Source organism: Mastomys coucha, unplaced genomic scaffold (assembly GCF_008632895.1).
Source record: "Mastomys coucha isolate ucsf_1 unplaced genomic scaffold, UCSF_Mcou_1 pScaffold6, whole genome shotgun sequence".
In the NCBI taxonomy this organism is placed as follows: Eukaryota; Metazoa; Chordata; class Mammalia; order Rodentia; family Muridae; genus Mastomys; species Mastomys coucha.
Window position 1 is genome coordinate 26,009,607 of NW_022196912.1, and position 11,920 is coordinate 26,021,526.

The window sequence follows — 11,920 nt, forward strand, 5'->3', positions numbered from 1 at the left end:
CTCCCCCTCTTTCTTTCTCTTCCTTCTTCTCTCTAAGGTCTCACTGTTTAGCTCTGGGTAGCGAGAAATTTGCTCCGTACCCCAGGCTATCCTTGAACTCACAGAGTTCTTGCCTGCTTCTGCCTTGCAAGTGCTTTGAATTGCTTTCATAGTTAAGATCATAAAAAAATAAGGCAGATATGTTACATGGAATAACTGTGACTTTAAGTCATGCCTACTGATTAGAACTCTTTCTGCAACTGTTATCACAAACTTGCAGGTGGTGATAGTGGTTAATAATTAATACATTATATAAATTACCTTTTGCTACATGCAGTAAAGAGAACTAAGCATTATAACAGTAGCACTATTGGAAAACCAAACACAAAGAACTTTAGTATGCACTTAAAAATCTTCTGTTAAAATTATATTATGGTATTAAAAACAAAACAAAACAAAAAATCCAAAGCATGGCTGGGAGGACTTGGGTGGTTCCCAGTATTTTGTTTTCTTTGACAGGTGATACAGACCACCCCACATTTGCTGGCTCTCAGATTCTTGTTTAGTATTGGTCTGAATTAGTCTTCCTAAGCCTTTTAAAGGCATTTTATGAGTCCCACTGCAGAGTTGGGTGTGGCCAGATGCCTGTCATGCTAGTGCTTGGAGGTAGGACAGGAAGGCTACACAGTGAGACCCCATCTTAAGTGGGATGCCTATAATCCCAGCATTTGGGAGGCAGAATTAGGAGGATAGTAATTTTGAGGCAAATCATAAACAGAAAAGTTGAAATAGCACAAGAAAAGATCTAGACCAGTACTTGCACGTTGTTTCCAGCAAGCTGTACCAGCTTGCTGCATGCTGTGCCTGGTGGATTCTTCAGTTCACATTTCCAGAGGTTTTCTTCCCTCCCATCCCAGGACAGGGTTTCTCTGTGTAGCCCTGGCTGTCCTGGAACGCTCTGTAGACCAGGCTGGCCTTCAGCTCAGAGATCCACCCGTCTCTGCTTCCCAAATGCTGCTGGGATTAAAGGCCTGTGCCACCACCATCCTGTCTTTTTTCTTTTTCTTTTTCTTTTTTTTAAGGAGTGGGAGTTGAACCCAGGACCTTGTACATGCTAGGTAGGAACTCTACCACTAAGCTATAACCCCAGATATGATGCTTTCTTGATCAGGTGAGTCAGACAAAAGGGGAAAACAAACAAACAGTGATTCTTGCAGGGCTACACATAAATGACCATGGGGTAGGGGATGGGATTGACCCTGGGAATGATTTGAAGTCCTGTAAAGAACACGCTCACTCTGATAGATAGACCTCAGATAAATTATCATTCTCTCTGTGTGGCTTTTTGAGCTTCCTCACTTTCTTTCTAGGAGAAGTTGCATTGGTTTCTATTCTGGGATGCCCCAGCCTCATTCCCAGCAATACCTAAGCTCCAGAATTAACTGCCTTTGCTGATGTCCAGATAGATAGATCCCTGGTGTTTAGCCTTAGTACACAGGAGCATCTCTGAGGAGTTAGGTTGATGTAGATAATCTTCCTCGGTTCATTTTATTAGTCTTAATGCTTAACTTTCTATTTAGATGGCAGTTCTGTTTTTCTAGAAAAGGTCTATGTAGGCCAAGCTTGGTGCTGTTGTTTCTACCTCCTAAGTGCTGAGATTACAGGCATGTGCCACCGTGCCCAGTGTTACCATTTGAAAAGAGAACTTCCTTGTTTTGCTTTGTCTGTGGTGTTGGGGCTCGAACACAGGTCTTCTTGAATGGTAGGCAAGCACTGTAGCACTGAGCCACACTTGGAGAGCCCCTCTTTTTCGTGACCTAGTGTTCTGGTGAGCTGAACAGGATGTAAAGTGAATAAAACAAAACCTCTTAAAAGACACAAAACAAAAATCGGGCTGGGGATGTAGTCGAGTGTCAGAGTTCTTGCTGAGGGTCCCTAGGTTCAATCTTCAGAACCAGGAATGGGGGTGAGGAAGCCCATGTGATTTTGGCTTACCGTGGCTTATTCTGTTAAACCTTTTTATATGAATACTAACAAATTCTATTTTTTAGGGCTTTATACTTCAGTTCTCTCTCTCTCTCTCTCTCTCTCTCTCTCTCTCTCTCTCTCTCTGTGTGTGTGTGTGTGTGTGTGTGTGTGTGTGTGTGTGTGTGTGTGTAGAACAGGTGCATGTGTCTATAGATGTGCATGTGTGTGGAGGCCAGAGGTCAATCTTGGCTGTTGTTCTTTAGCTTTGACAGAGCCTCTCACTGGGCCCTGAAGCTCAGAGATTATAGGCTAGCTGGCCAGCGAGCCCTAAGGATGCATCTTTTCTTTGCAGCCCTGCACTGGAATTACAGTAGTCCAAGTCACCATGCCTGGCTTTTAATGTGGATACCAGGGATCTGACATCTGAGCTTGGGTTCTCATGTCTATGCAGCAAGCACTTACTGACTTGGCCATCTCCTTGGTACAATTTAGTCCTTTTTTACTGTTTCCTTCTTTTGTGCTTTCCCTTGGGTGACTCGAACTTCCCATTTTACAATTTCCCTTTATTCTATTGTGACTGAGATACATTCTTTTTGGTTACCCTATCAATTAAAACAAAGTTCAAGCTTACTAACATTTGTAACTTCATTCAAAGTCATACAGGCCCATTAGGCTATTGTAGAGTACCTTCTTTATAAAGTACATGCTGCCTTTTAAAACTGTTAAAATCAGTTTTTGGAAAATACAGTTCATTCAATTATCTTATTTTTTTTCTTGCCATACAATTTTTAAAATACACATATGTGTGTCTGTGTGGGTTCCAGAAGAGGGCTCTGGATTTCTTGGCACAGTAGTTACATGTGGTTGTGAGCCACCTAATGTGGATGCTGAGAGCTGAACTCTGGACCTCTGCAAGAGCAACAAGTGCTCCTAACTGCTGAGCCATCACAACAGTCCTTAAAATGCATATAACTCTAGGGGGAGCCAGGTTTGCGTCTTTTACTCTTTCTCTCTGTGAATCATGTTGTTTTTCCTAGTTCATTTACTGAGGTCTTGATTCTAGGGCTCTATCCTTTCCCAAAGTTTTAACCTTCCTGCCACAGAGAAAGACGACCTCAATGCTCACCTGTGCTGCTGCTGCTCTGTTGTATGGACATGAGGGTCAACCATGGCACGTAGAGGTCACCACACAGGTCTCTATAGTTAGGTCTCTCCTTCACAGTCAGGCTGTTGAGGATCAATACATGGTGAACCACTTCGAGGGCCTCGTGTTCCCATTCTTGTGAAAAAAAATTATTTGAAATGCTTACAATAGTTTAAGCAACTCAGACACAGTATTATATGAATGAACTCTATGTTTTAGTCCATTTTTGTTTTTAATAACACAATATGCAGACTAAGTTATAGAGGAGAGTTTATCTTGTCTCATGCTTCTGGCCTAAGTTGCAGGGCCACATCTGGAGATGGTCTTCTTGCTGATAGGGTCCTGAGGTGGCTAAGGACACTCGGGGAGAGAGATAGGGTGTCTTCTGGCCCCCTATGTGTCTACTTTTTCCTCTGGTGGGTAGCAGTAGTTTTATTTATTTATTGCTTATAAGTGGGGTCTCACTTGAGCTCATGTAGCTGTCTTCTTACTTTGGCCTTTCACATTGCAGACATTAGCCACTGTTCCTGGCTCTGCTTTATCTGATGTGTACGTATGTGCACCACATGTGTACTTGGTGCCTGTGGAGTCCTTAAACCAGCATGGGATCTCTCAGAACTGTAGAATAGCTGCTTGCTAGCCACCATATTCAAGCACCAGTAAAAGGAGATACTTTTTACTTTAAAAAAATATATATATATATACATATATATGCATATATATGCATATACATATATTTTTTTTTTACAAAATTGAGACAGGGTGTCATTATGCAGTCTTGGCTGGTCTGGAACTTGCTGTGTAGACCAGGTTGGCCTTGAACTTAGAGATCTGCTTGCCACTGGTGTTGTGGTTAAAGATGTGTGCTACCATACTCAACAATGTTTACTTCTTGTTAGGAAGATGCAGCCAGCTATGGTGCTCCGTGCCTATAATTGCAACTCTCAGGAGGGTGAGATTGTAAGGCTGAGGCCAGGCTGGGTACATAGCAAGCTCAAGGCGAGTGCTACTTAGTGAGACATGCTTGGGGGTATAGCTCTGTGGCAGAGCACTTGCCTGGCATATTCCCTGGATTCAGTCCCCAGCACTTGAGGTGGTAGTGGTACTTTTGTGGAGAGAGGTATGTATACTAGAAGCAAAGAAATACCATTGTGATCCGTTATAGAAAAGGGCAGGTGGCCACAGAGTAAGAAGGGGTCTTAGAGTTAGCTGGTCCAGTCCCCTCTACCCATGAGCCACCACCAGGAAAGAGATATGAGGCATGGCCACAGATAGGCCCTGTTTTGTAGTCAGACTGAAGCTGCAATTTATCAACTTCTTTTTGACTCTGTCTCCTCACCTCTTTGAAATGGGTCTCACCAGGTAGTACAGGCTAGCCTCAAGCTTGTAGCAGTCCTCCTGCTTCACACTGTGTGGCTTAGAGTTTACCTTCTTGATTGTAGGGTCTCTTCCATTCATCTCTCTGCTGTCCTTTCCTGATCCTGCAGCCTCCTGACAGGTGCACTGCGTGTCTCCACTCTCTGAGTTCTCTTGCTTAGAAGGCAAAACTGTTGGCAGCATCTTGGGGTGCAGTGGGCAGGTGCACGGTATTTCTTCACCTCTCCTTCCCTGTGCACCACAGTGGAGCCACACCTCAGCGTGCAGCAATGAGGCGCTCAGTGCAGCTCAACCTTTCACTTTGTCCCTTTCTCAGGTGCTCAGAATTTTGATGTCATACGACTATCAACGTACAGAACAGCTTGCAAGTTACGATTTGTACAGAAGCGATGCAACCGTAAGTCACTTTTTATCACTTTGATGGGCAGATAGGGCTCCTGATATTATGAAATAATTTCAGTATCTTCCAGGCATATCGTAAGGTTAGTTAAATTGTCTTTTTGTAAATAATGTATTTCTATTATTGTAGAATTATGTGTATAAGTGTATATCTACCTGTGAGCATGTACACATAAGTATAGATGCCCCAGAGGCCAGAGGCAGAGGATCCCTTGGAGCTGGGGTTTGTAGGCAGTGTGAGCCACCTGACATGGGTGCTGGGATCTGAACTTGGGTTGTGTGGAAGAGAAGTAAGTGCTCTTAACCACTCAGCCATCTCTCTGGCCTCAGTTCTGTTTGACTGAAATATTAAGAACTTTCTCAATTTATTCCCACGTCCCTTAAAGTGCTTAACAAAATTGATAATGTTATAAGTAATATTGCTAGAATGTGGATTTTTTTTTTTTAAAGTATAGAGTAGAGTTTATTCAGGGCATGGGAATGGAGTTAAGAGGGTAGTAGAGGCAGAGAAAGGCAGAGAGGGCGAGAATAGAGAAGTAGAGGCCAGACATGGCCATGAGCACGTGGAGAAGGGGGAAGGGAAGGAAAGGGGAAAGGAGAGCAAGAGAGAAGCAAGAGATCAAGAGTGAATGTGGATTTTTTTGTTTTATTTTTATTTATTTATTTATTTATTTTCTGTGTGTGTGTATGTGTGTGTGAGCATACACATGTGTGTTGGGGTGATGGTGTGTGTGTGTGGCATGCATATATGCTCATGCCATCGTTCATGGAAGGCAGAAGACAATTTTTAGGAGTCATTCCTCTTGTTCCTCCGTGTGGGTTCCTCAGTGTCTGTGACCTTGCCTTTATTCTCTGCACTCTTGACCTGCCCTACTCACTAGCACTAGGGATTAGTCACAGGTTCTGAGGTGACCTAATATAATTGTTATTTAAGAGAGAGGAAAATCCTTTGTACAGAATTAATATAGTTACTAGCTTCTGAAAGAAAGGCCTTGATATTTTGATATAGAATTAGTCAAAATTGATTTTTTTATTAAATTTAGGATAAATTTACTATAACACAAGTCAACTCATTTTAATAAGTACCTGTTGTTATGTGGGTTATGTACAGATACATGTATAGATACATATTCTCACTGTCTGTGAAGATGAGCTGCTGTACTTTTTTCATGTGCACATGTGTTAACGAGAGGCTGCTTGTATATTGGAAAGCACATTGGCCTAAGAACTGGAAAATCTGTTTTAAAAGACTGAGTTTTACCATTTATTATAAACAAGTGACTCTAGCAAGCCATTTTACATATGATGACTTCTGTAAGATGTTAAGACTCAAAAATCCTTCCCATATACATAAATAAATCTTTAAAAGGGGGCGGGATGGGTGGAGAGATGGTTTAATGTTTAAGAACACTGGTTGCTTTTGCAACCAGTTTAATAGTTTAACCAGTTTAATCCCAGCACCTACAGTGGTGACTCACAACCATTTATAACGTTAGATCCCATGCCTTCTTCTGGTGTGCGGATAGATGTAAATGCAGGTTAAAAAGCACCCATATAAAAATAAATAAATATTTAAAAAAAGAATTAAATTTCCTGTCAGGTTTGGGGTGTAGTGGTGCATGCACACCTTAGAGGCAGGCATTTCTCTCCCTGAATTCAAGGGCCAGCCTAGTTTACATATTGAGTTCCATGCTAGCCAGGGCTACACAGTGAGACCTTGTCTTGATAAATAGAAAGAACAGACTTATAAATCCTAAATTCTTAGAGTTTATCATGCTGTCTTGGGTTGCAACCACATTTTTTTCATTGTCATTTCCCAAAGCGTTAATTTTCAAATTATGGATGACGACCCATTAAGTGCTTCTCGAAGTTGCTTTGATGGGCTATAACTAATGTAAAGTATGTAATACAAAAGAAGAATAGAGAAAAAAGTGACCAGGGTGCAGCTAGGGAGGTACCTCTGTGTATCTAGATGTGTATGTATGTATGTACATGTGCAAGAGAGAGGGAGGGAGAGGAAGAAAGGCAGAAAGAGTGATTGCCTGGTATTAAATACATCTGTGGGTGAGTGTGGGCCGTGGCCAAAGACCTTGAAAAGCACGGTCTTAGAGCAGTTGTGTGAACGCTCTTATCATTTTCCCATAGTTACTCTTGGGAGAGTGTGGTCTGTGTGTACAGTGCTGTGAACCTGAGGGCAGATGGTGTTAACTGTCTTAGTTACTTTTCTGTAGCTATGCTAAGATACAGTGACCAAGACGGTTTGTAGAAGCAGCAGTTATTGGAGGCTCACAGTTTCAGAAGGCAGGTCTGTGTCTATCATGGCTGGGAACATGGCAGTAGACTGGCAGGCATGGTGCTGGAGCAGTAGCTGAGGGCTTACATCTTGATCCACAAGCATGGGGCAGGGAGAGCTAACTGGGACTGGCTTGGGATTTTGAAATGTCAGAGTTCACCCTGGTGACATACCTCTTCCACCAGTTAGGTTTCTTCCGTGCTGGTATGTCTGTTGGTGTTGTCCTTGTTCAGTCTCGTTTAGGCAGCCATGTTGAGACTTCATGGCGTAACTTTCCTGCCGTAGGTAGAAGGCACATTTTCACAGGGGACTTCCTGGTCCTCTGACTTGCATTTTTCCCACCTCCTCCTCCTCTGAGCTGATTGCTGAGCCTTAGATGCAGGAGTTATGTTGTGGATTTATCAGTTGTGGCTGGGCAATATGCGATCACTTACACAGTTTGGTTGGTTGTGGTTTTCTGTAACGGTCTTTGTCTGGCTAGACCCTGATGCAAGCTGTGCAGGACCTGGCCAACTGGAAAGGCTGCCACATACCTGGCCTTCTACATGGGCAGTTGGGGTTTGCACTCAGGTCCTCATGTTTGCACAGTAAGTGTTCTTACTCCTTCGGCAGCCATCAAGTCCAGCCCTTGGTTTTGTTTTGTTTTGGTTTTTTAGCCCTCTAAGGCAAGGTCTCACATAGCCCCAGCTAGCTTGAAGTTCTCTATGTAGCTGAGGATAACCTTGAACTTCTGATCCTCCTGTCTTTATTTTCCATGCTCAGTGAAAGATGTCTGTATGTGCCTGTGTGTTCTATACCTGTGTCCATGTAGGTGCTCATGCCCATGTTCGTGCAACCTGTGGAGATCAGATAACAGTGTGTTGTGCCAAGTAACTCACCAGCTCAGTTTTTCAGAAAGTGTCTATCACTGAATTGAAGCAGGCCTTGAACTCCTAACAGTCTGTTTGCTGAGTGCTGGGATTGCAGGCAGGAGCCACCACGCCCAGCTTCAATTTTTGAAGCACAAGAGTTTATTTAAATTTGAAAATCCAGTGCATCTATTTTCCTTTTTGTTTCTTGTTCTTGAGTGGCTTGTTTGGACTCTTGCAGGAGTTGTCCACCTTTCCCCACTCACACCAGCACCTACTGTGTTTCCTTAGCTGCCTATTGCCAGGTGCAGGCGGCTTCTGCCTCCTCTGTTATTTGAAGTCACGTTTTCTTAGTAACCGCTCTTCTAAGGTGATGGTAGCCTTTCTTTTGACTGAATCCTCTTAGTCCTGAACCCAAGTCACCAATGTGCTAAACAGGCTTTTTTGTTTGTTTGTTTTTAAATGTTTTTCTTTTTAAAGATTTATTTATTATATCCAAGTACACTGTAACTGTCTTCAGACACACCAGAAGAGGGCATCAGATCTCATTACAGATGGTTGTGAGCCACCATGTGGTTGCTGGGATTTGAACTCAGGACCTCTGTAAGTGCTCTTAACCGCTGTTTCTCCAGCCCCCTGTTTTAAAATGTTTTATCCATAGTTTTTATTTATTCAAGGAGAAGGGTAGATCCAGGGATCTGATTTGCTCAAAATACAGTTTAAAACCTATTGTTTAAAAACAAATTTAAATTTAAGCAAATGGATTTGAATAAACTTAAATCAACAAATTTAAATAAGTTTGTCTTTAGGATATATTGTTCAGAGCGTTGAGTAGACTACACAGTGTGGTAGAGGTCTACTTAATATAGTCATACTTCTTTTTAGGCCATGGAGAGTAAAATTTGAGATGTAAAATGTTGCTGAAATTGCCAGACTAATATTACACATAAAGATGATTCAGGATGATGTGGCAGATTGCTAACCAAGCTGAATGTTGGGCTGGCTCAGTGGTTAGAGGCACTTAGTGTCACCAGTTCTGATGGATGATCTGAATTTAATCCCCAGAACCCACATGATAGAAGGAGAGAAGCAATTCTTAAACGTTGTCCTTTGACCTCCATACATGTGCCGTTACATATATACATCCAGTACATATGTACCAACAGCCTCATGCTTCAAATAAATAAATGTAACAGTAATTTGTTTTAAAAGGGGGAAAGTTCTTATGAGTAATTCTTGATATATTTTTTCTTTTATACCATCAGCTGCTAGAGGTCACAGGGATCACTATTTACAAAGATTTGACACACCAATTACTTAATACCTGTGGCCAGCCCTGTTCTGGGGCAGCTCCCTGATGCTCAGAATGACCATTCTGTATCCTGTCAATGGGTCAATGGATTTCTTAGTGTTGGCTTAAGAGGTTTTTTTTTTTATCTTAAGCTTAAAAAATGAGTCCATCCATTTAAATGTCCAGTTGAGAGGTGGCACTGTTCTTTAAAATTGTCGTCCTTTAAAATTTATTTTCTTTGACTTAGTTCATCTTGTTGATATCTGGAACATGATTGAAGCTTTCCGAGACAATGGCCTTAACACACTGGACCACACCACAGAGATCAGCGTGTCCCGCCTGGAGACCGTCATCTCGTCCATCTACTATCAGTTGAATAAGCGCCTTCCTTCAACTCACCAAATCAGCGTGGAGCAGTCCATCAGTCTTCTCCTCAACTTCATGATCGCCGCCTACGACAGGCTCGTACTTGCTCACTTCCTTTAAATCCTGTCCATCTCTTCATCTCCCGTTTCCCACACTGCCTTGCTAACTGTTGTCAGCCTAGAGCCCCAGTTAAGGTGAATTACTCAGTGTAAGTCCTTTCTGCATCCTGGACAGCCACTTGCTGTCCTCTGGCCTGCCTCAGATGGAGCTCTAGAGTAGATAGAATAGATGAGACTCACCCACTTGAGTAATCCTGATTGACGAGACAATAGGCACTTTAACAGACTTGTTCCTCTCCCCAAAGATTAAGAAACACTTAAACTATCTTTCTCTACTCTGTAACACCAAATGCCTTTGGGTTGAAGTTTTTCCCTTCATAAACTTCTAAGAATCCATTTCAGACTTTTTCAGTTTGAAACATTGTATGGTAGATGTCACAACATGAGCAAGAAAGTACCTTAGTGTATCACAATTAAAATGGAAATGATTTCCTCTACTATAAAACCAAAGCAAAACCAAACCAAACCAATCCAGAAGGGTGGAATGTTGAGGAATGTTCTGATCCAGGAACCAAGAGCTCCTATTTCTTCTCACTGTTGTTCTATTGACCACTGGATTTGCATGGTAAATGTTCCCTGCTTTGGCACCTACCCTCTTTTTTTTTTTTTGGTTTTTTGAGACACGGTTTCTCCGTGTAGCCTGGGCTGTCCTGGAACTCTGTAGACCAGGCTGGCCTCGAACTCAGATATCCGCCTGCCTCTGCCTCCCAAGTGCTGGGATTAAAGGCATCTGCCACCACTACCCGGCTCTCTCTCTCTTTTTTTAAAGATTTATTTATAGTATTTTTGTTGAGTACACTGTCACTGTCTTCAGACACACCAGAAGAGGGCATTGGATCCCATTATAGATGGTTGTGAGCCATCATGTGGTTGCTGGGAATTGAACTCAGGACCTTTGGAAGAGCTGTAAGTGCTCTTATTCACTGAGCCATCGCTCCAGCCCTGTTTTTTTTCTCTTTATGTTGAATTTATACGCTAGTAAAATGGTAATAGTTGCATGTTATTGTAGCAGAAATTCAGTAAGTTAGTGAGAAAGTATGGGTGGGACAAAGCCAGGTCACACATTAGGCTTTCCCCAGAGCCATAACGTATTCATGTTGCAGGTTGGATATTTTACCCATTTGGTAGAAAAGAAGGGCGTGGCTGCTTATGGCCATAACCTCAGTGTTGGGTGGGTGGAAACAGGTGGGTGCTGAGAGCTTGCCCAGCCGACCTAGCGAAGCTCTGAGCTTCCATCAATGAGTGATCCTGTCTCAAGGCAGGAAGGTGGAGAGTGATAGAAGTCTCCTGATACATGCATGGCCTCACACTAACACACTAACACACACACACACACACACACACACACACACACACACACAAACTAGATAGCTTATCAGAAGAAAAAGAGAAGTCTGAACATCCTAGGTTCAACCCTGGTCCTGCCAAAAGAGAGGAGGTGGGTGTGGGAGACGGAGGAAACATGACTGGAAGAGCAAGCCAAACAGAACTAGCAAATGCAGAGCGGGGCTGGGAGAGAAAGGAATGGGCTGTGCTAGAGAGGAGCTTGGTAATTTTTAGATCAATATGGGTGTCAGAGTATATTATTCACATCTTTGTTAACTCAGATCTGTCTATGATGAGAATCATTTATCTTTCTAGGAATTTAAAATTGGCTTCTTTGTACTGGAAGTAACAAGGGATCTGATAAATATGACTTTTGTTTTCATATATCAGAGCATTTAGTGTTAAATCCTTCAAGTTTTAGCCATCTTATTGAATGGCACATTTATTCCTTAGGCAGGCGAGTTCCTTTGATATGTTGATTACCTAGTTACTTATTTTAGTTGAGTCTTTCATACTTCGTATTTATAAATCTTTATAAAGATTGAATTCAGTAATTAGTTAATCTTAACTTCTTTCACCTCCAGATTTATGGTTAGTATTTTTTTCTAAATGATTACTCAGTGATGTAGTAGATGACGAAACTTCCACACAGGTTAGGAACAATTGGAGTTTTGGATTTTGTTCCTTAAGTGAATATTTTCTGAGGATTCATTTTTTTTTTTAATGTGAGAGTTCTAAGTACTATTTGAGAACTTAAGAACCACTGGAAAGCACAGGGGTGTGTGTGTGTGTGTGTGTGTGTGTGTGTGT

At 42.1% G+C, this 11,920-nt stretch overlaps 1 protein-coding gene across 18 annotated transcripts in view; it reads left to right on the forward strand.

Moving 5' to 3' along the window:
- The window catches only part of Dtnb (dystrobrevin beta), a 207,203-nt gene that overhangs the window by 20,782 nt on the left and 174,501 nt on the right, over positions 1 to 11,920 (forward strand). For all 18 annotated transcript variants that reach the window (XM_031356373.1, XM_031356381.1, XM_031356374.1 and 15 more), the window contains exons 3-4: positions 4,785 to 4,865; positions 9,547 to 9,760. In XM_031356373.1, coding sequence (XP_031212233.1) covers positions 4,785 to 4,865; positions 9,547 to 9,760 — 295 coding nt within the window. The remainder of the gene's footprint in view (positions 1 to 4,784; positions 4,866 to 9,546; positions 9,761 to 11,920) is intronic.